Source organism: Procambarus clarkii, chromosome 88 (genome assembly GCF_040958095.1).
Source record: "Procambarus clarkii isolate CNS0578487 chromosome 88, FALCON_Pclarkii_2.0, whole genome shotgun sequence".
In the NCBI taxonomy this organism is placed as follows: Eukaryota; Metazoa; Arthropoda; class Malacostraca; order Decapoda; family Cambaridae; genus Procambarus; species Procambarus clarkii.
The window spans coordinates 11,454,861-11,481,851 of record NC_091237.1 but is presented as its reverse complement, the minus strand read 5'-3'; the positions used below and the strand labels follow the sequence as shown (position 1 = coordinate 11,481,851).

Below are 26,991 nucleotides of genomic sequence, written 5' to 3'. Positions count from 1 at the left end.
ATACTGGAGGGTCAGGTCCCAAATCTACACAGTAAAATAACAACATACTGGAGTGAATGATATGGAAGAAAATGCAGAATAGAACCAGTGAAGAGCAGAGGTGCCATAAGCACAATCAGAGAACACTGTATAAAGAGGTCCACGGTCGTTCAACATCCTCCCAGTGAGTATAAAAAATATTGCCTGAACAACTGTGGACATCTTCAAGAGAAAACTAGGTAGTTTTCTTCAAGAAGTGCCAAACCAACCAGGCTGTGGTGGATATGTGGGCTTGCGAGCTACTCCAAGCAACAGCCTGTAGGACCAAGCTTTCAGGACTCAAGCATGGCCTCGGGCTGGGCTTGTTGAGTAGAAAAACTCCCAGAACCCCATCAAGCAGCTATCGAGCAGAAAATAAACCACACAACATAGAAATTATGTGGAAAGGAATTAAAAAAAATTCTAATAAAGAATGTGACTTGGGTGGGTTTGGATAGTAAGGTGTCACCAGAGGAACAGAAAGAACATAGTGAGAGGAGCGTATGAGTCACTTTCCAACTTGAGACTTGCTCTTAATTATGTGGATGGTGAAATACTAAAGAAATGGTTCATGACTTTTGACCAAAATAACAATATGCAGCAGTTGTATGGTGCCCAAATCTCAAGAAGCGCACAAACTGGAAAAGGCGCAACGGCATGCTACAAAATTACTTCCGGGACTGAGAAACAAGTTACGAGAAGAGACTAGAGGAGTTAAACAGGCTAAAACTAGAAGATAGAAGAAGAAAAAAAAGGTGATATGATCATCACTTGCAAAATACTAACAGAAATCGACCAAATTGATGAAGAGGAATTCCTGAAACAAGCAACTTCATGAACAAAATGACAGATTCAAGCTAAGGAAACAAAGGTGCCAACAAAATATTTCCAAAGAAAATATTTCCAAAGAAAGATTTCTTTTGCAAACAGAGTGGTAGATGGAACAAGCTAAGTGAGAAGGTGGTGGAGACCAAAACTGTCAGTACAGTAGTTTCAAAGAGTGCTGGGAAGGCGGGACACCACAAGCGTAGCTCTCATCCTGTAACTACACTTAGGTAACTACAAGTGTGAGATAATCACTGAAGGAGTCAATATTGTTTATATTATTAGTAGTAAGTAGTCAAATAAATGTGTGTGTATAAGAGTGTGTGTGTGTCCTAGTTTGGAGACCAGATGCTTGAGGCTAGCCTCACTAAACTTTCACATGAAGCATGTGGGATATAGGAGTGCCATAGGCCAGTCAGAGTTGGGTCAAGTGCCACACCATAAGAAATATTGGCATCTACCCCCCCCCCCCCACCCCTGCTCCTCTTTTGTTATAATGTACAGTACAAGAATTGCATCAAAAACCATTATTGCAGGCTTTAAACGTCATTTGGAGATAAAACAGACATTGTTGTTATTCCCAACATTCCTCGCTGCCACTTTCTAATTCTGCTACTGGAATGACAGGCTCAAATTATCCCAAAACTAAGACTAAGTTAATAAATATGCTGGAATAAGAAATACAATCTTCTCCATTGTGAAAGCCACATTGGGATTTGAGTTCTAGGACAACTCCTTAAATGATTAAAGAAAATGTCAGCACTGTGGAGAAATGCCCGACAGACCACTGGAACATTATCCAACATGGTGCACAGTTACAAACCTAATGAGATTTCAACTTCGATTCAACAAAGCAGATGATGTTGTTAAACACATGGGACATAATCTTACTGAAGCGAACATAAGTCAGAAATACTCATACGCTAAGTAAAACAGAAACAAGAAATGACTTAGGGGCCACGTAGCCTGGTGGATAGCGCGCAGGACTCGTAATTCTGTGGCGCGGGTTCGATTCCAGCACGAGGCAGAAACAAATGGGCAAAGTTTCTTTCACCCTGAATGCTCCTGTTACCTAGCAGTAAATAGGTACCTGGGTGTTAGTCAGCTGTCACGGGCTGCTTCCTGGGGGTGGAGGCCTGGTCGAGGACCGGGCCGCTGGAACACTAAAGCCCCGAAATCAACTCAAGATAACCTCAAGATAGTGGGCCAGCCATAGGCTTAAGGCCCATGCAGGAATATCCCTGGGAAGGGTGGGGGGGGAGGGGGGACTCAGCTTGATGCCAGGCCTGTCTTATGATCACTTGGCCCAAAAGGTTGGAGGACCATATGCCATCAGGCTGCATGTCCACTGCAGCCTGGTAATTATTAATCACAATGAATTAATGATAATCAACAAAGCCTCATAAGTGGAATAGCACTGTAGTACTGGAAAACAAAGTAGTAATACTTTTGCTCTCCGTTAACGCCGCTGGTGTTAGAATTTTTTCTCTTGTGTCTGAGTTGGTGATGCGAGCGGCGTCCACATTTTAAAATATTTGTTAGAAACTGAAATTTATCCAATCAATCTGGGACTAATTTTAAAATGTGCACCTTTAGATTGCGAACAATTTGATACCAAAATGAGTGATGTAACACAAAAATTTGTCAGAACATTGGAAAGATATAAATAATTTTGTGATGATGAGCATCCAAAAATTAAAATATTTGTTAAAATTCCAGTTATTGCTCTATTATTATGGGACTAGTTTTAAAATACGCGCCTTTATATTGCAAACAATTTTATACCAAACGTGCGACGTAACATGAAAATTGATGTTATTAAACTGAACGAGTATACACATTAGGTTGCGGGTGTGCCAATTGGTGCTCGTTCACGGGTAACTTTAGGCTTCGCTAAGGGAAGTCATGCCGGGCTTTTGGACAACATATGCATATACACCTGCAGGGAATTTAATTGCGAACACTGATACCGAAACGAATGACGTAGCACGAGAATTAAGGTGAGAAAACTGAAACGAGTATACACATTTTACTGATTTTGTGTGCTCACAGGTAACTGTTACCGAATTTAGGCTTTGCCGTGGGGAGTCACGCCGGGCTTTTGGACATTATATGCATATACTGTACACCTGTAGGGAATTTTATTGCGAACACAATGATACCGAAACAAACGACGTAGCACTAGAATTAAGGTGAAAAAAACTGAAACAAGTCTACACATTTCGGTGTTGCCGCATGCTCGACCGCACTGCCAGGAATAGTTGGTGCATACAAACAGAGCGCACGCCCAGGGCGTGAAAGTGTTAAGTGGTTCAAAACAATGCCACTGCAGATAATCCAGGGAAGACTGAAAAAACAATTTAAATTGGCTGAAATTAATTTATTAAAATGATCACAGTGGTAAGGGTTGCGAGTACTTTGCTCCTAGTATAAGGAGATTTAAATTTCCACGGTGATGAATAACCATGTGGTGCAAAGTTAGGTGACACGGCCAACATTCATTTCTTGAAACCACCATCATCAAGCCCTCATGTAAAATGGTGGTTATCTGTCGAGGAATGAAGAGTTGGATTTGGAGGCAAAGCGGCCTATTAAATCAGGCACTCTGGCCCTCCTTAATTCCTGTCCATAATTGTTGCTTCTAAATGTCAGACTCTGCTCTGGTATCTCCCCAAATATATTAAAACCACTAAATGAACACTGGACCTCTTCTGGGTATTCTTAAACAAGTATTAATTTGCAGTAGTACAGTTGCGTTCATTCTCGACTTGCGATCGGGAATCCTGGGTTTAAAGCCTGAGTGGGACAGAAATGGTTGGACATGTTTCCTATTACCTAATGCTTCTGTTCATCTAGCAGTAAATGGATATTTATGGAGCCGAGTCAACTGTTGTGTGGTTGCATCCTGGGGAGGTTAGTAGTGTGACATTGAGGGGACCTAGATGTAACCTAACATATACAGTACTGTATATACACAGGCTGGCTGTCCTTGACAAAATTTATTATTATTATTAGCATTAGCATTATTAAGAAAATCAGTAGGAGCCATGAGGAGGATTCAAACCTACACTGGGTACTTCCAAGCACACACCTCAGACCACTTTATCACAACATGGTAAAAGTAATGCAACCTGGGATTCAACGGAATCCTAAAGAGGTCCCGAAGCTTCAACTGAAACCAAGTCAGGGTGTTCAGCTCATCCTCAGAAACAAAGACCAAAAGTGATTCCATGCACCTGCCAATCCCCCTGTTTATGAATGAAAAACACGACTCGCAACTGATGACATCTGAACATTTCCGGAACAAGTGCTAAGCTGACGATTTTTGTTCGAACCACAACTCTGTAAATGCTTCACCCATATATTACAAATAATCACGAGAATCTAAACACCTAACCTAACCTAACCAATGCCTAAACATGAACAGTATGCAAATATATAACTTAATTTATATTTTAGAACATTCCTATTGTGAATGAACAGCATGTTAAAATTAATGAATGGGACTTTGGGGTCGACCACTAGATGGAATGGACTTTGTTTAAGGACGGGTTGGGGTGTTTACACATTGCCCCCATGCACTCTGGTTGTGGTCTAGGAGTTCACCTTCAATGCATCTCTTCAGATGCACAAGATTTTCTCATTAATACGTAACATTAATGTGATTTCTTTGTATTATTATTATTATTACATAGGCCACATAACTAACTCATTTACATAGTTAAAAGTGTTACATTCACCATTCACAAAGTTAACACTGGGAACCAATTATCACTGCATGTGAGAGTTCATTGCCAGGCTGAGGGAGGAGACCAGACCAGGAAATAGGTTGAAGGGACTAAACCTAAGAGGAGGAGATTGCAAGACGTTCCACATGGAAAAACAATAGGGGGAAAATACAAAATAAAATGATGGAATATGTAGCAAAAGAAATTACACACAAATGCTCATCCCATTCAGGAAGGAAATTAAGGTGGTGTTGAAAAAGCGTGATTTAGTGGACAGTTCAGATACAGAGAACTGAGTTAGGCAGGCATAGAAAAAAAGAGAAAGGGCAGCATGGCAGAGCTAAGAACTAGAAAGCATTACAATTCTTCACATAAAATTAAGATGATCAGTGTGAGAATTGTCAAACACAAGTGACCTGTTCAGTCACAAAAGGAGAACAATTGGTTAAAAATCATGTGATGAAGATGGGGGATCTTAATGGAAAATTATAGATACATGAGGAACTAAACAAAGTGGTTCGTTAAGCTCTCTTGGAACCTGAGTGAAGACATGCAACCCCTTTTAGAAAGAGGAGAGACAGATACAGTATATAGAAAAGCATCACTAGTATGCATTTCTTGCAGATTACTGGAGAAAGTAATCAGGGAGGGAATGGTAGAGCACCTGGCAAGAATGAATTTTTGAACAGAAAGAGTACATGGATTTAGAGTTGGGAAGTAGAGCCAAATACATTCGTTTGAGTACTAACAACACTGAGAAAAAGAACGAGTGTAGAGGGTATATGATAATTACATTCAAAATAATGTGGAACAGAGAGAAACACTGGAAGTAGGGGAGCCGGTCGGCCGAGTGGACAGCACGCTGGACTTGTGATCCTGTGGTCCTGGGTTCGATCCCAGGCGCCGGCGAGAAACATTGGGCAGAGTTTCTATCACCCTATGCCCCTGTTACCTAGCAGTAAAATAGGTACCTGGGTGTTAGTCAGCTGTCACGGGCTGCTTCCTGGGGGTGGAGGCCTGGTCGAGGACCGGGCCGCGGGGACACTAAAGCGCCGAAATCATCTCAAGATAACCTCAAGATACCTGATGCTTTGTGCTAGGAGTAGGAGTGTATATGATAGGTTGTATGCATCTCTGCGAGCATAGCAATGCCTGTGGCATTATATGGATCTGTACTAAGGTTGTACGATACTACGCTAGTTGCGCATATAGAAGGTTGTATGGTACTGTGCAGGGGGTGCCGATGATGGGTTGCATGTTACTGTGCAGGGAGTGCCTACGATATGTTGCATGGTACTGTGCAGGGAGTGTCTGATAGATTACATGGTACTGTGCAGAGAGTGCCTACAATAAGTTCCATGGTACTGTGCAGGGAGTGCCTATGGTGGGTTGCATGGTACCATGTAGGGGGTGCCTATGATGGCCTGCATGGTACTGTGCAGGGAGTGCCTATGATATGTTGCATGGTACTGTGCAGAGAGTGCCTATAATGGGTAGCATGGTACTGTGCAGGGAGGGCCTATAATGGGTGGCATGGTACTGTGCAGGGAGGGCCTATAATGGGTGGCATGGTACTGTGCAGGGAGGGCCTATGATGGGTTGCATGGTACTGTGCAGGGAGTGCCTATAATGGGTTGCATGGTAATGTGCAGGGAGTGTCTATGATAGGTTGCATGGTACTGTGCAGGGAGTGCCTATAATGGGTGGCATGGTACTGTGCAGGGAGGGCCTATAATGGGTTGCATGGTACTGTGCAGGGAGGGCCTATGATGGGTTGCATGGTACTGTGCAGGAGGTGCCTATGATGGGTTGCATGGTACTGTGCAGGGAGTGCCTATAATGGGTTGCATGGTACTGTGCAGGGAGTGCCTATGATGGGTTGCATGGTACTGTGCAGGGAGTGCCTATAATGGGTTGCATGGTACTGTGCAGGGAGTGCCTATGATGGGTTGCATGGTACTGTGCAGGGAGTGCCTATAATGGGTTGCATGGTACTGTGCAGGGAGGGCCTATGATGGGTTGCATGGTACTGTGCAGGGAGTGCCTATAATGGGTTGCATGGTACTGTGCAGGGAGTGCCTATGATGGGTTGCATGGTACTGTGCAGGGAGTGCCTATGATGGGTTGCATGGTACTGTGCAGGGAGTGCCTATAATGGGTTGCATGGTACTGTGCAGGGAGTGCCTATGATGGGTTGCATGGTACTGTGCAGGGAGTGCCTATAATGGGTTGCATGGTACTGTGCAGGGAGTGCCTATGATGGGTTGCATGGTACTGTGCAGGGAGTGCCTATAATGGGTTGCATGGTACTGTGCAGGGAGGGCCTATGATGGGTTGCATGGTACTGTGCAGGGAGTGCCTATGATGGGTTGCATGGTACTGTGCAGGGAGTGCCTATAATGGGTTGCATGGTACTGTGCAGGGAGTGCCTATAATGGGTTGCATGGTACTGTGCAGGGAGTGCCTATAATGGGTTGCATGGTACTGTGCAGGGAGGGCCTATAATAGCTTAAATCGTGCTGTAATAGGATGTGAATATGTATAGAAATCTGCAGTGCCTGTGCTGCTGGTTAGTCATAAATGGTGTACTGGATATATGGAGGACACCTCATTGCAAAATACCAGCAAATGCATGAATAATGTTAACTGCTTTACACTATACGGATTACTTGATTCAAAGAAATTTTTATGTGCTCGCTTGCATGAGAATCTTCTCTGGACCTTAATAAAGAACTTCTTAAAGTCATTGTTCATCTTACTCTTTTCAGTTAGCACTGTTAATTTTTTAATCTTTTTAACCTGTTGAAGTGTAAAAGATCTTGTCTACAAATAACATCTTTATTCCACTGTTTAATTTAATTTCCCAATTACAGAATAATGATCTTTGTCGCGCAATTTATTGTTGTTAAACTTTTCCCAATGTTCTTTTTTCAGATAAACATTCCAATATGGGAGAGAGTTATCGGGAAGGACGGGACATCAGGGACGGTGAGCGGGAGAGAAATGATCGAGATAGGAGAGAAATGTATCGAAATGATGACATGTACGATAGAAGAGATTCTAGAAAATATGGCCAAGGTATTTATTAGTTATCTAAACAAAATTCCATGTAGGTTTTGTTTCTCTTAAAAGTAAAATCAAAATTGTCAACAGTTATAATAGTGCTGAGTATATTGCAGTTAAATTTTTAAATTTTTATTTGGTTTTGGTTCAAATATGACCCATTTTGTTAACTTTTTGTAACTTTTTCCCATTATCAACACACACAGCATGGGGAAAAGTGATTGTTGTGGCCTCATCCTTCACAGCTCGCTGCCCAGGGAAAACTTTTTTAGTAACTTTGTGCATCTTTCTTCATAAAATTATTTAAAGAGGGGGGCAGAAGGGGAGTAGTTTTATTGTTTTCATTGAGCATTCGTGAAAAGATAATGTAAGGAAGTTGAAGTGTAGTAGATATTTGTTAAATACAGTAGTAATACTGTAATCTAGTATGGGGGTTCTTAACCGGGGATTTGATATTGGCTTAAGGTAGCGAGGATGCTGCAATTGAATGTGGCTCATCTTAGGGTAGAGACACACAAATAAAAATCGTGGTGGATTTACAGTACTATTGGTTCCCTTGAATTTCATCTTTTTTGGGGGGAGCAGTATGAGCATAGCTTGGAGGTCTGGAAGGGATGCAAACAGGAAAAAGCTAAGAATTGGATTAGCATGTCAGGTGCAGGTTTGTTATTTTTTATGAGGTTTTATGTGGAAAATCAGAATTTTAAAACACATCTATGTGAATAGAATGTATATGTGGCTTGGTGATAGTTTGCAGCTGTGATAACATTTAAAAGTTTGTTTAGCATAGCACAATGTTTAGTATTGGTGGGTAATGGCAGAAGATTTAAAAAATTAATTGAAAAGGGAAAAGACAAGTGGAAGAAGTAGATAAGGATATCTAGTAGATGTATGGGCATCTCTTTAAATAGTGACCAATGCAATGGTAATATAGGCTTGGGGCAGTTACATTAGTCTTGGGAAGGAATCTCGATGCATTTACTAAATCGAATGGTTTGCAATATTGTCATATAGAGATCATGAAAACCAATGTCTTTTAGGTAGACAAGTTGAGGTGCTTGCAAAACAGAGAAGGGATGAGTGTTATAAAAAATTAGTATGACATGATTTCTGAATTGTTGTTGTCTCAATAAGTCATACATTTCCACACAAAGAAATCTTGTTTCTATTTAGTGGTAATCTTCATTTCATGAAACATATCATGATTTTTGCAGAGGTTGGTGCAGCAGATATGGAGATTTCTTCTGGTGATAGTACTCCAACTTCAGAACATCATCACACCAGGAGCAGCGGAGAGAATAGCCATGATGTTGGTGGGGCAAATGTGTCGTTAGCGCCTTCAGGTCTGGCATCGTCATCAGGCACGACAGTTACGTCCACCCATGCGGGCACAACAACCACACACTTGCAAAGTAGTTTAAGACCTAAGCTTGGGACAAGTTTAGGGCACATGCCCACCTCCTTACCTTCGTCCCTTCCCCCGTTATGTAGTAGTGCGTTGTCATCCACCTCAGCTACCAATACCACAACCACCACCTCATTAGCAAGCTGCATCCCCGCCTTGGGTGGTTCCACATCCATGGCAGTGCCGCAACTCTTAAGTCTCCATCCCCGCCTCGTGACGCTCTCAAATTCATTGAGCAAGAGTGGAATAGACTTGGATACAGCAAAGACTGTCAACTCTAACAACTCTCATTCTCATGATGGGGAAGGACTAGTAGTGAAATCACAATTAGAACCACTAACAATATCTGCAAGTAGTAATAATATAGGTGGAGGTCCCCCAACACCAACACATTCGGAGAACCAAGACGGCATCGATATTAGAAAAGGTGAGTCAAGTACCTCTTTTTCTTTTCCTCATCATTTTATACTATGATTAATATGTTATATAAACATGTAATGTAAATGTGCAACAGTGTTGTTTGTAACTTAAATTTAATCAAATTGATAAAGAAAGTTGGTCACTAACCACGAATGAACTGTCTGATCATACAGTTAACAAAAATACCTGGTCTCAGTCTAGGCTGAAAGAGTAGAGAGAAATCTTGAAACTGACTGAACACTTAATTTTTGAATAAATTGGGAAAAACTTAGTGAAATTGTCACACATAGGGCCCAAGGCCTCATTTGTCAGATATATCTTCTGATGTATTTTAAGTTTTATCACAAATTAACACCAATCACTTACATTTTATCCTGAGAATATGATTGAATTATGTCCAGATTGTGTAGGTAGTATTTTTAGAATTGAGTGATAGGTGGAGAGCCTGGAGAAGATACAAGAAACATGGCCATATAATTAGTATATTTAGACTGCAGTTTAACATTTTTACTTGCTACACCTGTTAATCCACATTCTGGGGTCACCTTTTGCCGACTGCTTGAAATCATTAACAAAATCCTGAACGTTTAATTACAATTGGAGACATTTCTCTGGAATTTGAGAATACAGTACATCATTACATTATATGGTTTCACAGTGGAATGTCTGTTGTATTTGCAAATAGGATGCCTGTGCATGAGTCTCGGAACTGGACTACTTACGTAGTATTTTTCACAAAAAGTGCTTATTTGATTTGTTCAGTACTGTAGATGTAAGTTTCTATGAATACAGTAAATTTAATTATATAATAACAAAGACACTGCATACGTCCAAAATGTTTATAAAACTATAATATACGATGCATTACATGCCGTCATTGAGCTCTTTGGTTTGGTAAAATGAATAATAAATGTGGGACTGCTGAATGGTTTCTAGCGAATTTTAAACATTTATGTGAAAAGATTATATTGGATATAAACAGAAGGTTACCTCGCATGGGCCAGTTGGTCTTCCATAGTTTCCTTTGTACTTGTGTGTTATTGGATATGTTGTAATGCATGAACTTGCATCAGCTGAAGAAAACCTATTTAAATATTATAAATTGAACACAAATTAGTAAATTCCTTGAATGTGGCAGATGAAAGTGATATGAGTATCTTAAATAGGCTGAAGACATTGCAAGTAAATCTATACTAGAAATAAAACAATGAATGAACCTCAGGTATCTTGTAACAAATAATAAAGACAATTAAAGGATTTGTTATTGAACCTTTTAATACTTGAAAAGCAAAGTAGACAGTATACTGTACCTACAGGAATCCCTAATGATATATAGCTGGGAAATACGGTATTGAAAAAATGCAAATTGATGCTTTGGATTATTTATTCTAAAATCAACAAGATGCTTGAAATGCTCTTGGATTTAGCCTCATAGGAAAGGCGTAAGAATGAGAGAAATTTGAGCTTATGCTCAGACCATTCCCTGATACTTTAATTTTAAATTGACGTGGTTGGAAGGATCAACATCCCCACTGCGTGATCTTGGACCAGGCCTCCTGGTTAATGGTCTAGTAAACCAGGCTGTCGGACATCATCACACACATGTGGTTTGACATGTGATTCAAGTGCCCTTTTGAACACCAAAAGAAGTTGGCTGATTTTTGCCCCTTATATTGCAAGGGGTCATGAAGAGGAGTTGTAATGTCATTGCAAGTTGAAGAGTCATGGGCCTTTGATCCTTAGTTTCACTCCATGCTTTTCAATGTAACTCTTTTTGCACATTGTACCATACCTTCTGTTCTTTTAGAATTATTTTAGTGTACAGATTTGGAACCGGTTACACTAATATTTTCCAGATGTATATTCTGATGTACCTCTGTAGCCAACAACTGTACTCCAACAAGTACAGTTTTAGGGATTTTAAGCAATCCCAATAATTAAGAGGTGTTATTTAATAGGTTCTGGCAGTAAATGTTCTGCACATTCTTCAGGTCAGCAACTTCCACTACACTGTCTACTTTGTAAAGTGAACCATTCTTCAGTACCGAAACATTTTCCACTACAATCATTTGAGATAAAAGTACTGCAGTTGGGCTAATTGTCGGCTTATTAACTACAGTAATGCTTTTCATCAAGTTAAATCCAAATATAGTCTTGTAGGATTTTGTGTTTTGAAATAGCCAGGAACTAACTCAAGAAAGATGTAACAGAAACCTATTATTATTGCAAATGGCCCTGTTATAACTTGGTCTCTCTTGAATGCCCTTTCTTCAATTAACTGAGTTTTGGCTCTAGATATCTTCTGGTATAGATAAAAGGATCATACTGTACTGGAAAATGCAGCACCAGAATTGAACGCACAAAGACTTAAAAGTGCTCTGAGGTTTGGAACAAAGCTAATGCTAAACCTGAATTATGTGGGCAGAAAACACACAGCCTCCCAACCCAGGAGTAGAGGAAATATGGTCAAAACATATTTATTAGATACCGACAGGAATTAGCATGCTGAATAAAGACAGTATGTGTAAAGTGAGAGATAAGAGAACAAGAGGACATTGGTGGTGATTTGTATAATTGGTGGTGATTTGGTATTTGTATCTCATTGTTGCAAATGAGGTTTCTGATTCATAGAAACAGAATTATTCCTGCTCATTATGGGTGGTCAACAAAAAAGTATAGGGCATTGAATGGAGGTGTGGATGTCACTTCAATTTACAACTTCAAAAGCAAACATCTGACAACATGAACATCAAGAGATTTACAAATGCACACTGTAAAGATAGCTAGGAGACTGGACTTGAAAAAATATAATCTTATTCTTTATAGTCGCCAAAGAAGCAAGCACTGCATGCCACCACAGAACTGTGTAAATACTTTTACCTTGGATATAAGCTGTTTATTCACTGTGCATTGAATATTCAAAAGTTTGCACCTAGTAGGTCTTTAAGATTGTCTACATTTTTAATGCTTGGGACTTGAATATGTTTCATACTACCTGTGTTTTGGAAGACACTCACAAGGAGAGAAAGGAAAAATTATAGAAATCTTAATTTAAATAATCATTCATATATTTCCATAACATTTACAGTACAGTAATATTTTGTCAGCCTTTAAACTTGGTAGCTGCTAAATTTCCATCAGTCTTGATTTTGATTTGATAGCTAACGAAGACCTCCACTAGTGAATCACTACCTGATATAAGAATAGTGGAATCTCGATAGAATGAGGCCTGCCTGCTCAAGCAAAAATTTTTCATCAGCATATCTAGTTCAATAAATGGTAATCCCTGTAACCCAAAATATTTGAACCACTGAAAACTTTGTTCTTTGAAGCCTACAACTATGCTTTCACATCGGCCATAGGTGTGGATACTATGGCCTATAGTGCACCCCCAAAAATGGGTGCACTGTATATAAATGTATGTAGAGTGCACCCTCCATTATTTTGATATCAAAATATAGATCCTTCTAGATCACTGGTTCCCAAACTGGGGGGGGGGGGCATCTTTTCAATATATAGAGGGCCATAAGTTGAAGCAGTGTACAGGTTATGATACCAAAAGGTCGTGGGGGGGGGGAATAACCAGCTAGTGGAGTGAGCTCACAGGATGCTACAAAAATGTTTAATAGTGGGTGCAGGGGGACATTAAGTACACTATGAAAAAGGGGGTTGTGACCGTAAAGAATTTGGGAACCACTGCTCTAGACAGATTAAATATGCCCACCATATCTGCCCCTATAATATCATTCATCTATTAAAAAAAAGGGGTTCATGGTGAAATCTGGAATGTTAATTTCAGTGTGGTTTGGTTCAATTTCAGAATGTTAATCTCTTCCTCCCCCTCTGCCTCATCCCACCCTTCAATGCCCCCAAACCCTCACCTTGCAACCCCCGTCCCCCCGTCACCTCTTCACTGCCCTCAAAGCCTTTTCTCTTGCCCCACTCCCATCTTCAGCCCCCCTTCTTCCCCAAACCCCACACTTAACCCTGATTCTTACCCCCTAACTAGTACAACCTCTCTTTCCCTCATAGCCCCATGCTCCGTACTTCCCCCTGCCCCCATCCCACCCCCATCCCAGTAGAGGGGGAGGTCCCCTAATGCTCTCCCCCTCTACTTCTCAACCTCTTACTCTGATTCAGAATTTCAGCTTCCCTATGCCTCTCTGACCTACTATGCTCTTAAGACCCCCCCCCCCCATCCCTTAGCTGCCCAGACCCCATCTGCCTCCCAGACCCACCTAGTTGCCCAGATCCCATCTGTCCCCAGATTTCCTGAGGGGGGCTCAGAGCCTGTCTGCCTCTCATCCCACTCCTTATTCCGGGGCACATCCCACTCCTTATTCTGGGGCACTTCCCACCTCACAATTACAAAAAATAATTTATTTAAGTTTTACCTTACTCAAAACATGATGCTATTATATACAAATTATTTTGCTGTATATTAATTAATGTAAGAATAATAATTATGAATAATTTTTTAAATTGAAAGTTTTTTTAGCATATGCCAACTGGAAAGTTCATTTCAAATTTTGTTTCTATAATTATGGAAATATTTGAAAATGCATTTGTATGTTTATTAGGTCATCATCTGCAGCTTTACCAGGCATGTATATGTGTGTCATACTTAGAACAGTTTAGTCATTTGGGGATAATCAGGTTTTGGAACTACAGTCTGTAAAGAGTAAATATACAGTACTGTATTGGATTAGTAACTTTTAAGACAGTAAACATGTACGTTCAAATAACAGTATGGAGTGGATCTTCGGCAATTAAAAAAAAAACACTTTACTACAGAGTTAAGTAGTAAAAATCTTACTAGAATTCAAATTCATTATTGCCCATGAAAAATGATATTAATCAGACCCCCTTAAACTCTAAAGTAATGTCTTGATTGTAAAGTAATACAAATCAAAGTACTTAAGGTTAAAATATTTATGTACAGTGTGAGTGATAAACGTTTTTTTTAATAATTGTTTTCTTTTCATTTTCAAGTGAACTGGCTGAAACTCCATCAACGTTACATAGACAGTAAGATCGTCTTTCAATAAAATTTTAAATGAATCTTGAGATTTTTCAGTGTTACTTTTAAGAATTATCTCGGTTATGACCCTTAAGCAATTTGTTACTGAACCTACATGGAAAAAAATATTGTAGACATAGTCTTAAAAATAAAAAAAAAAATAAAAAAATCTAGATAATGTTGAAGTAGGAAACAAATAAGGTTACAGGGATCATGAATTGTGAAATTGCATGGCTAAATTAAGGATTAAAACTAAGAGTTTTGTATTTTAAGAGGATAGATTACATTTGTTTAAGGCAATTATGAGAAGTAGATTGAGTGAGCTTGGTAGGTGACCTGACATTAGTGCCTGCAGTAGCCAAACTCTGTAATACATTTACATATTGTGCGGTTAGCTCTAAGTTAACACTTAACAGTCTGACCCGTCGGCATGTTCCCGACAGTAAGTGTTCCAGGCATCTCGGTCCCATTCAGCAACACCCAAAATGTTTATACTCTTAATGTTTTCTCAGTTTTAGCATTATTATTATAACTTTAGTATCATAATATTCAGAAATGAAATTGCATGAAAGTACTGAATACTGTATAAACATTTTTATTAACATTTCAACATTCATCATTGCTTTTTCAACCTAAATATGAACACATGCATAGAGTTGTCATCGTTGTCGTCATCGTCGTGGCCATAGTGGAGGGTTGTGAGCTGGGGACCTCCGGTGTTTTCTAATAATTTGGGAAGGATAAACAGTATATTGCAGGGAAAAGTGTACGAGTGAATGAATATCTGTTAAACTGACAGAAACCATAATAAAGTGAAGAAAAAAAGCAGAAAGTGTACCTGAAAGTAAGTGTTGTACCACATTGTGCAGTAGACTAGTGGGAATTGACCCCACGACGACTGCACCGGCAACGACCGGTGATAGGGAAGTGTGTTGAGAGGAGCAATTGGATGGAGGATTTGATCCTGGAAATTAAGAGAGAGATTTCAACAAATACAGGATGAGATTGAGACAAAAACAGGTGCTCGAAGACTATTCAGCTAGAAATCAGGAAGATGAGGGAAGAGTGGGAAGTCACATGTTCCAGGCTTGCTAAGGAGTTAGGTGCGAGATGCAACACTCAGAAGTGAATACGGAAGAACGGATTAGTGGGGGATGGATTAGGGAGTATGCGAGGGGTATGCCCCAAATGGGAGCAAGACAGAGAGGGTAGACTGTGGTATTTGGAGGAACCACTTCAGAACATTACTCTAATATGGGACAATGCAGAAGATAAAACTAAAAACAGATAAATTATATATTCAGTATAGGCTGCAACAATGTGGGGTAAGAACCAGCATGAAAGTGGATTGCAGAGGAGGCAGTGAATTATCATCCATGGATTATGTGAAGGAAAGACAACATCAAAGCATGAAAGTATACAATTTTAAAAGTTTGAAGTAGGTGAAATATTGAGGTGTATTAATGCTGAGATGGAAGGAAACAAGATTGAACTCAGCCACTGAATTGGGCCTTGTAATGGTACCAGAAGTAGACCGGTTCTGGTGCAGGTTTCTAATGAAGAGGTACTGGATTACATATTGAAGCACAAAGATTTACTAAGCAGCAGCAAAGGCTATTACAATGTGTTTATTGATAGATACATGACCAAAGAAGAAAAACAGCAAGAACCCAAGGGAAACCAACCAGCACACCTCCATGACCTGACCCACCCTTACCCCAACACTCCTCCCCAAATCAAACCTCCCATTTCTCCTGCCTCCTCCTGCCCCAACAACTCCCTCTGCTCCATCCCACCCTTCAATGTCCGTCTGCCCCCAAACTCTCACCGTGCCCCCCCCCCCCCCCAACCTCTTCACTGCCCTCAAAGCCCTTTCTCTTGCCCCACTCCCATGTTCAGCCCCCTTCTTCCCCAAACCCCACACTTACCCCTGATTCCTTCCCTGCCCCTCTTCACCCTCTAATTAGTACAACATCTCTTTCCCTCATAGCCCCATGCTCCATACTTCCCAATGCCCCCCCCCCCCCCCCTCTACTTCTCAACCTCTTATTCTGATTCAGAATCCACTAATGATTCTCAGCTTCCCTATGCTCTTCAGACCCCCCCTCCCCCCCAGCTGCCCAGACCTCATCTGCCTCCAGAACCACCCAGATACCATCCCCCCCCCCCCAGAGCCCCTCTGCCTCTCATCCTCCCCTCCTTATTTCTGGGAACTTCCCTCCTCACAGCCATTTATTGGAGATAAAGACTGCACCCATCTCTCACTTGGATATACACCAAGGGAGATGTGTAGGCAGATGAGCTATATGAATTCTGGTAACTGTCCAAGAAGAGTTTCAAATAGACTCGAACTACGAACCCCACGCATGTGAGGTCTATCGACCGAGCTATTGAGTAGTCTTAATAAGGAAAGTTTCCAGAAGCAGCATCCTGCTGCCAAACTTGAATTTTTGACATTCCCTGACTACTACTGAAGCTCAGAGGCATTAGGGATCCATGCCAACGTCATATAAATTGTCATCCACACTTCCTTAGAAATAAACATTCCATTCAATTGGGCTCTAGGAGTCTCAAACACTATTAGAATTAGATAACTAATTTCTCTGAGCTTCAGTAGTAGTCAGGGAATGTCAAAAATTCCAGTTTGGCAGCAGGATGTTGCTTCTTGGATATTTCCTTATTAATTTAACACTATCGCATTCCGAGTCCTCCTATTATCGTCATAAGTTTTTCTCCTGAATGTAATCCGATGACTATCTCGTGCGACATAAACTAAAATATTTGTAAAAAACTAAATTGTCATCCGATCAACTTCTAGGCGGTTTCAAAATGAGCGCCTTTAGATTGCGCACAATTTGATACCAAAATGAAAGACGTAGCACGAAAATTTGTTATCAAACTGAACGAGTATAAATTAGTCTGCAGGTGTGCCAATTGGTGCTCGTTAACAAGTAACTTGGCCGACTTTAGGCTTTGCTGTGGGACTCATTCTAGGCTTTTAGATCTTATATGCATATACTCCCATAGAGAATTCTATTGCGAACACAATGATACCAAAATGAACGATGTAGCACGAGAAATAAGGTGAGAAAACAAACGAGTACAGTATTTACATTTTACTGATTTTGCGCGTTCACTGGTAACTTGGCCGACTTTAGGCTTTGCTGTGGAGAGCCACTCCGGGCTTTTAGACCTTGTATGCATATACCCCTAATAGAGAATTCTATTGCGAACACAATGATACCAAAAGGAACAATGTAGCACGAGAAAACTGAAACGAGTATATACATTTTACTGATTTTGCGCGCTCACGGGTAACTTTGCCAACTTTAGTCTTTATACTTTGTTATTGGTATTGCTTGTATATATTGCGGTTGTTATTGCTTATATTTGTCTTTCTATTTAGAGCATTTTATTACGAATAATTTGATATCACAATGAACAATGTTGCACAAAAACGTCTGTTAGCAAACTGCATGTGTTTGTCTGGTGTATTGGGTGTAGTGAGTGTAGCAATGAGTGTGCTCTAGCGGGTAAGGCTTCAGCGACTTTAGGGATCGTTGCGGGTTATGCATCCCCATGTTGTATTATGTATATGTCTGTGTAGGAAATTTTATTGCAATCACAGTGATATAAAAAAAAAACGATGTCGAACAAGTTTGGACTTGATAAACCCGAAAAAGAGTAGCAACGTGTTTGCGCTGTTTGGCGTACACAGCTAACAAATGACTTAGTTTTTTATTTGGTGCCGGCATCACGTTAGCTTTGGCGACATGTTATACGTATGTTCCTCTAGAACATTTCATTGGGAACACATTGATACCAAAATGAAACGCCTACATCAAAAATTACGGTCAAAAACATGAAAAGAGTATAAACTTTTCAGTAGGGGTGTAGCTGATGTGCAGTTGGGCGTGCGGTAGCGGGTAACCCTTGGGCAATTTCCCACGGTCTTGCTAGAGGGGGGGGCGCCCATGTTTTGTACTTTATATTCACATGTCTGTGTACAGAATTTTATTGCGATCACAGTGATACCAAAATTAACGACGTAGAACAATTCTGGGGTTGACAAACCTGAAAAGAGTATAAACATTTCATCGCTGTTTGGTGCTCACAGCTAACGATCGCCATAGTTTTTTATTTGGTGCGGGTCTCACGTTGGCTTTGGTGAAATTTTATATATATATATTCCTCTAGAGCATTCTCTTATAAACAAATTGATACCAAAATTAAATACATACATGGAAAATTAAGGTCAGCAGACCGAAAAGAGTATAAACATTTCAGTGTTGCCGCGCGGTCGCCCGAAATGCCTTGGTCGATAGAGCTTCAACCTCACAAGTGTGGTGTCCATGGTTTGAGTCTCCTAGAGCCTAGGTGAATGAAATGTTTATTTCCATGAAAGTGTGGATGACAATATATAAGAGTTTCAAGGTTTGGTACACCAATGCTGATGGGTTATCCAATAAAGTAAAGGAAATAAAAGAAAGGGTTAGTGGAGCAGATTGACTTGGATGTCCAAAGGATTTGGAAAGGATGGGTAGGTGAAATTCTGGAAGAGGATGTGGGTGTAGAGAGAGAGGAGGTTTGAAAGTTTCCTGACATAATTGCAATAGTGGAAACTAAAATAAATAATATGATCCCAGATGCAATCTTTCCAGGGGGATACCAAGTGATAAAGAAAGGAAGGACAGAGACAGGGAAAGGGAGTGGCACTGCTAATAAAGCAGGAATGTGAGTTTGAGGAACTAGAAAATTGAGGGACTATTGAACAAGTATAGACAAACTCCATACTTGGGACTCTGATAACAGATGGAAAGAGGATTGTGATCTTGATATAATCTACAATCCCCCACCAAACAGCAGAAGGCTTAGACAGTAATTTGATAACAACAAGGCATGTGTAGATGAACAGCAGAGGGGAGCAACAATAGCTCACAGAATGAGAGCAAAACTGCTGGTCATGGGAGGCTTAAATCATGGAGATCGATTGGATATCAAGAAATCCCCATATTGGGAAGAAACGTGGGGAGCAAAATTAGTGGAAGTTATAGTCTGGAATTTCCTAACACAACATGTGAAGGAAGACTCAAAGGAGAGAGAGGAAGGGATACAGTGAGCCTGATTTTCACAAAGAACTAGGAAGACATTGCGAATTTGGAACATTATGTACCACTAGGAGCCAGTAATCATTGTGTCCTAATCTTTGACTACATGATCAAGCTTAAAATTGTGACCACAGGACAAGAGGTCTGGCAAAGGTCTATAGGAAAGGGGGATTACCAGAGGATAAGGGAATATCTGGGAGAAGTGCAGTTGGAGGAAGAGGAAAACAATACAAGATATGAAGGACCTTAGGCAAGGGGAAATGCAAGGAGGCTGAAGAGAGTTTTATTCCAACTGTAATTAAAAAAAAAAAGTAGGAGGGAATATAACCCATGGTTTAATACGGTGTTTGGAAGCAAAAGTGAGAAGCAGGAGGGAGTGGAGAAAATGCAGAGGACAACATGAATAAATGCAGCAGAACTAGAAATTAATACATTAATATAAGGAGAGTATTGAAAAGAAATGAGTTATATTGTGATCAAAGTGAAAAAGCAACCTAAATTACTACTTAGTCATATAAGAAGGAAAATGTCGGGGAACGACTATGGAAAACAGGAGGGGCGTATACAGAAAGTGACTAGGAAATCTGCTAGGTATTGAAAGCCACTTTCCACTGAGTGTACACAACCAAGCCTGAGCTGCTCCCATTGTTAGACGAATGACCTTAGATGAGAGACTATCAGATATAAAGGTGACAGCAGAGGAGGTAATGAAACGGCTAACAACACTGGGTAAAATTAAATCCGCTGGACAAGACAATGTGTCACTGGATACTAAAAAGAGGCGGTGCAAGTCTTCAGTGTGCCTCTGGCAAGGATTTTTAACCTCTGTGATGTGCTGTGAAATTCCCCCCTGTGTGCCGAAAATCAAGTGTGTCAAAAAAAAAAAAAAAATTCTCTATGTAAAATAATTTCATTCCCTGACCTGAACATGTACTGTATCTGTAAAAAAAAAATTATATCAAATTCCACTTACTTTGGCTTTGGGACGTGGACAAAGTCATGTGTGATGTCATGCACGGGCTGGTCGCCCGTGCATGAAGCTTCCAGATACAGTACAGTCGTGCCTCTCTGCCTCTCCGAGAGAGAGGAGAGAGTACGGGAAAGTTCAAGCCTTGCAAGTTGCCACAAATATATTTGCAAATAATATTTATATGTACTGTATTTCCAATGCTTTATAATGATTTTTTTATATCGTATCTGATGCATATATATGTCCTTTACAATATTTATACATTAGAACATTCATATTGTTCCATGGGACTGTGATAGTCAGTAATGTGTTCACAATAAATGTTTTCTGTTGCAATATTACTTGTTCAAAATTCACTGAAGTTACAATATGTACAGCTTCACACACTACATTATTTATACAGTTACACACTGTATTACACACTCAGTACTTCAGAAGTGTGATAATCAAAGATACACAGTCCATGATACACAGCACGACTTTGTTCTCGATGCACCGGGTACAAACAGATTTTCGCTTCCTGTTTCTTTGTTCTGTGTGCTTGCAAGTAACGCACTCACGTACACCCTTGGCTTTAGTACCTGTAGGTGTTATGTAGCCAAGCTTGTGAAGTGTAAGGTAACCATTAAAGATTATAGGAAAAGATAAATTTGTAAGGTACTGTAGTTTTGAAAAGATTGCTTTGTAAGGTATTCTGGAAGAGATTTGGTCATTCTGGAAGTGATTCAGCTATTCCTGAAAATATCTATAGAAACACCACCATGGAAGCCGCTAACACTGTTCATCTATTCTACTTGTATCAGATGCATCATCCCTGAACCCAAAAAACGATTCATATATGTATAAAAATTGGAGATAACACAAGTGAACGTGAGTGGCGCTTAGCTACACCTGGATACACTCACTGTATTGTCCTCATCAGTGCTGTATCATTTGCATCAGACCCATGTGTTAGATCCTTATTGTGTCTAGCTTCATCAATATCGTGAGGTTATCTTGAGATAATTTCAGGGTTTAGCGTCCCCGCGGCCTGGTCCTCGACCAAGCCTCCTTTTTGTTACACATTCCCCCAGGAAGCAGCACCTAGCAGCTGTCTAACTCCCAGATACCTATTTATTTCTGGGTAACAGAAGGCATCAGGGTGAAAGAAACATTTTGCCCATTTGTGTCCGCCTTCACCGGGGATCGAACCCGGAACCTCAGGACTACGAATCCGAAGCGCTATCCACCCAGCTGTCAGGCGCCTTACGTTCCTCAAACAATAAGGTCTGAATTTCATCAACCAAGAGCAATCTTTCAACACTGCACTGGACGGGTGTTTAGGAACCAGAGGTGCATGCACCACCCATCGTTGCTTAGTCGGATCTGAGCCAGCAAGCAGCTCTAGGACATTCTGGGAATTTTTTCCAAGATGTCTGCCTCTCACTGGAGGTCCCAAGAGTCCATTTCGTACACAACCTACCACGCTCGGATTTTGAATGGGTAAGAAATATTAAAACTGTTTTCTCGGCTCACGTAGTTTCCTATCGTTGATGTGAAGAATCGACAATAGATTCCAGGTCTTCACAGTAGAACAGGGAAAGATCCCTGAGCTAAGAGAGGTGGTAATAAACCAGGCAGCTTTGGAAGGGTTCAAAATTACCAGAGACGAAGTTAAGGGTATCTGTAGGATCTGGACGTGAGAATGGCTGTTGGACCTGATGGAATCTCTTATGGATACTAAAAGTGTGCAGAAGCCAAGAGATGTAATGAGTCACTGAAAACAAGAGACCTACAACAAGTAGGAAAGACAGCTAATTTAGTCCCAGTATACAAAGGGAAGAGGTACTGAACTACAGCCCAGTGTTCCTAACTTGTATACCATGCAAGGTGATGGAGATCATGACAAAAAACTTGGCAACACATCTGGAGAGAAGGGCTTTGTGGCTCAACAACAACAACATGGGTTCAGGGATGGCAAATCTTGCCTTGCAAATTTAATGCAAATTTGACCACTTGACAAAGATATGGTAAAAAAGAGAACAGTGGGCAGTCTATTTTCTGGGACTGTCGAAAAGCCTTTGACACAGTAACACCTAAGAGGCTGGTCCAAAAGTTGGAGAAACAGGCAGGCATAAAGGGCAGGGTACTCCAGTGGATGAGGTGGTACCTATACAATAGGAAGCAGAGTTACTGTGAGGGGTGAGGCCTCCAAATGGCATGATGTCACTAGCAGTCCCACAGGGTTCTGTACTCAGACCTATCCTGTTTTTAATATATGTAAATGATTTTTCAGAGGATATAAACTCATCCCTGTCAATGTTTGCTGATAATGCTAAAAATATGAGGAGGATTAAAGCAGAGGAGGACAGCTTGAGGCTACAAGATGACCTGAACAAACTGAGTGAATGGTTCAACAATTGGTTATTAGAGTTTAACCCAAGCAAATATAAAGTAATGAAGGTAAGTGTAGGGAGCAGGAAACCAGATATAAGGTATCCTTTGGGAGATGAAATCCTTCAAGAATCAGGGAGAGAGAGAACTGCAAGCTGATATAATGCCAGACTTTTCACTGAAGCCCACATCAGCATCATATGCTAGGTTGGCAAACATAAGAATAGCCTTTTAAAACTTGTGCAAGGACTCATTTGAACCCTTGTGTACCACATGTCAAAGCAATCCTGGAGTGTGCGGCTCCAGCATGGAGTTCATATCTAGTCAAGCAGAAGACGAAATATGAAAAGGTTCAAAGGTATACCAACAGACTAGTACCCAAGCTGTGGAGTATTAGTTATGAGGAGAGGGTACGGGAACTGAACCTTGTGTCACTGGAAAAAAGAAGAATTAGGGGAGACATGATCACAAAAGATTTTTAAGAGGACTTGATATGGTGGATACTGTAGTTTAACACAAGTGATGAGTACCCAGGTGAGCCATAGAGATGTTGGAAAGAACATTTTCAGTCTCGGTTGTTAAGAGATGGAATGCAGTAGATAGTGATGTGATAAATGCAGACTTCATAGACAATTTCATGTATAGATATGATAAAGCCTAATAGATTCGGGAATCTGTACACTAGTTGATTGATGGTTGAAAGGCGGGACCAAAGAGCAGAAGCTCAACTCCCACAAGCACAATTAGGTGAGTGTACACACACGAAATTGGTTAAATATGTCTGCATTACTGGAGCTGTTAATCTTATATTGTCAGCTTTCTATGCTTCTAACTTATTTTTAGTATTAACCTTTAGACAGCAGTCATCGTCATGTGATAATTCCTGGGGTATTGCGGTTATTGTCATAAGTTGGTTTTAACCATTATTGTACAGGTTTTACATGTATGATGCATAAAGAATATAATTGGTGTATGTGATGTAATGGTTATCTTCTTGAGGTTATCTTGAGATGATTTCGGGGCTTTTTTTTTAGTGTCCCCGCGGCCCGGTCCTCGACCAGGCCTCCACCCCCAGGAAACAGCCCGTGACAGCTGACTAACACCCAAGTACCTATTTACTGCTAGGTAACAGGGGCATAGGGTGAAAGAAACTCTGCCCATTGTTTCTCGCCGGCGCCCGGGATTGAACCCGGGACCACAGGATCACAGTCCAGCGTGCTGTCCGCTCGGCCGACCGGCTCCAATGGAATTAACCTTCACCCTTGAATAACTCCTGCTCTCATTCGTCACTTGTAAATTGTTACTCATTAGTTACTAGGTGAACACGATTATTGTCATATGATGAATATCATCTGTGGGTACACATTGGTGGCTTACGCATTTGTTTCAGTCTGTACTCTCGCCCATATGGTGCCAGGGGGCTTGGCACAGCCACCCACCAAACTTTCAGAATGCCTCCACCTTCTGAAATTCTAATTATTCACTTATTTTCATGTTTTTCTTACATTTTGCATACAAATTAATAATTCTACAATGAAAGATTATTATTTGGGTTTTTTATATTTTTTTGAGCATAGGCAGTATAACTATTTTTCCATAGCCACTGCCCAAAGGTTAAGAAGAGCAATCAAGTTACCAAATTCATGTTATAGATACTCTAATAATTATTTAAATGTTTATTTTCTACAACATTTTTGTTCCTCTGGAACATCTTCAGGTAAAGAATGAATACATAAGGTACAATTTTTGGTTAACTACACATGTGAATGAGTTGAAGGATTATGAGGTGAGGTGATGAGAGCACTCTAAAGGCATTGGGTAAAACTCTTGTAATCTCGGGGTGTGGGGGGAGCCCTCAGTAGTGGCATCATTATACAGCGATGTTTGGCGAGATCTGGGACTTGAGTGTTGACAAGAAAGCGAAGTCGTTATTCTGTATTTATAAGGTGGGTCTTTTTTTTTTTTTCCTCGGTATAGCTTCCAGGGTTTGCAGTCTTCTCTTGGCAGTAATAGATTCAAAGATTTTTGTTTTATCTACTAGCTTGTTTATAGCGAGTGTCGTGTTATGTTTACTTTGCATATGGTGGCTGGTGATGCCACCTTGTAGATGCCGAGTCAATCTTCTTGAAAGGTTTGTGGTGGCCATAAAATATATATGTAGATCTTACAAGAAGCTTTGAGAAGACCTGCCATCTACAAGCTGGTGCCCCTAGAAACCATATACAAAGTGTTCATAACACAACACTCACTAGGAACATGCTAGTAGAAAATTCAACAATCCTGGCATCCATCATTGATCAGAAAAGACTGCAATCCTAGAAGTTATACTCATAAAAGAAGAAAGACCCGTACTAAATACTGTCTCCACTCGATCATCCGGACTACTGTATATGGGAAGGACCCCCAGCTGGATTATCACATTTTTCGGATAATGGTACTTTTTCACCTACGAGTCCAAAAGTGACCATTTCCAACTATTTTTATACTACAAACAACATAATTTGAATTGCCTTGCCACATATAATTATTAAATATTCATCTAGAAACCTCAACTTACCTTGTTGGTGTTCGTCTTCTTGATTGATGCCACACATCTTGAAGTTAAGAATTCTTAACAATTTACGTAACCTATATTAACACAACACTAAAATTAACACTTAAAATTACTGTACAGTTCATTAAGCAAAGTTAGTTTTGACTGCCAGCTGCTGAAGCCTCACTGGTTGAAGGCACTTGGGTTGCCTGTGAGGCCTCACTTGTTGAAGGCGCTTGGCTTACCTGTGACGCATCACTAGTTGAAGGTGCTTGGCTTGCCTGTGACACCTCACTTGTTGAAGGCGCTTGGCTTGCCTGTGAAGCCTCACTTGAAGGCGCTTGGCTTGCCTGTGACGCCTCACTTGTTGAAGGCGCTTGCTTGTGCCTCACTTGTTGAAGGCATTTGGCTGCCTGTGACGCCTCACTGGTTGAACAAAACGTAACTTATCTTTAATTGCTAGGACAACCTTCTTCCTCTTAACACCTCCAGAACGATTGATGCTGCTACCAAACATAGTCTTGGCCAAAAATGTTTAAAGTTACTATGAAAATAAAAAAGTTATTTAAAATAATATTTCACTAATGGCGCAGCACTGTAGTATAACACGAGGGACATGAGCACATGGGTTGACCAGTGTTGGACGGGTCCACTTGGGGCAGCTATAGCACGTTACGTAGACCGCCAGGAGGAAAAAAACAATATTTTTTATTGGTCTAAATAGAAAGGTCTAAATGCCATGATCTTTTGCAACGATGTATAACAAGCACAATATTATGCAGTGATGCAATAGCAACTCTGTTGTATCCATATGTTCAGAGGTGGCCCACTTGAAAGTTGGCCCCCAAAAAATTATGTGCAAAACTAGCCAACTTTCAAGGCAAAATATCTCAATATGCGTGATTCCTAATTTGGTTTTGAATGACACCATTGGATAGAACAGATTTTTCTGTACAAGAGTAATTTTTATTTAGGTTGGGATCTGCATTCCTAGTTCAGCCAGAGGACTCTGAAAATGACATACCTTAGTGCGATATCGAAAAAATGAAATTATGATTCTCCATCTTCTTTGTGCACTGATTATGACTTTTTTTCTTTCCATTCTTTCCGGGACATATTCGACTAAATTCTTCACTCTCAAAACTGTACTATCCTTTCCTTCATTTCCTCAGGAACTGATTTGCCCTGCATTTTCTTAGGAATTGCTAGTACTGTATTCCCTGTTTTTCTTTCAGCTTCCTAGCTTCGTGAACCATATATTCTAAAACTTTGAATTGCTCCATTGTCTTTTTGATAGACCAGCTTTGTGGCACAAGGGTTAGGATTTGTATTTTTTCTTGGCGCTTTGCTACATGGAATTTTAGTTTCATTTCTTCAATGAGTTTATTGAAGTCTTGGCAATTTGTGCACTGTTAGCTAGAGCTTGGTATCTGCTTTATCTGCTCGGCATTTATTTCCTGTGCTTGGCTAATCTTGCGCTTTGCCTAACCATGCTTATCCCTTCCACTAACTCGTTGATATTTAATAG

The 26,991-nt window shown here is 40.4% G+C and overlaps 1 protein-coding gene across 4 annotated transcripts in view; it reads left to right on the top strand.

Moving 5' to 3' along the window:
- LOC123745884 (WW domain-containing adapter protein with coiled-coil wacky) overlaps positions 1 to 26,991 on the top strand; it is a 96,011-nt gene that overhangs the window by 34,609 nt on the left and 34,411 nt on the right. For 3 of the 4 annotated variants that reach the window (XR_011225695.1, XM_045726987.2, XM_045726988.2), the window contains exons 7-8: positions 7,506 to 7,649; positions 8,849 to 9,466. Coding sequence is in view for 3 of the 4 variants with exons in the window: in XM_045726987.2 (XP_045582943.1) it covers positions 7,506 to 7,649; positions 8,849 to 9,466 (762 nt within the window). In the remaining variant the exon portion in view is untranslated. Of the gene's footprint in view, positions 1 to 7,505; positions 7,650 to 8,848; positions 9,467 to 14,451; positions 14,488 to 26,991 lie in introns of all 4 variants that reach the window. The other variant, XM_045726986.2, reaches the window with a different exon arrangement.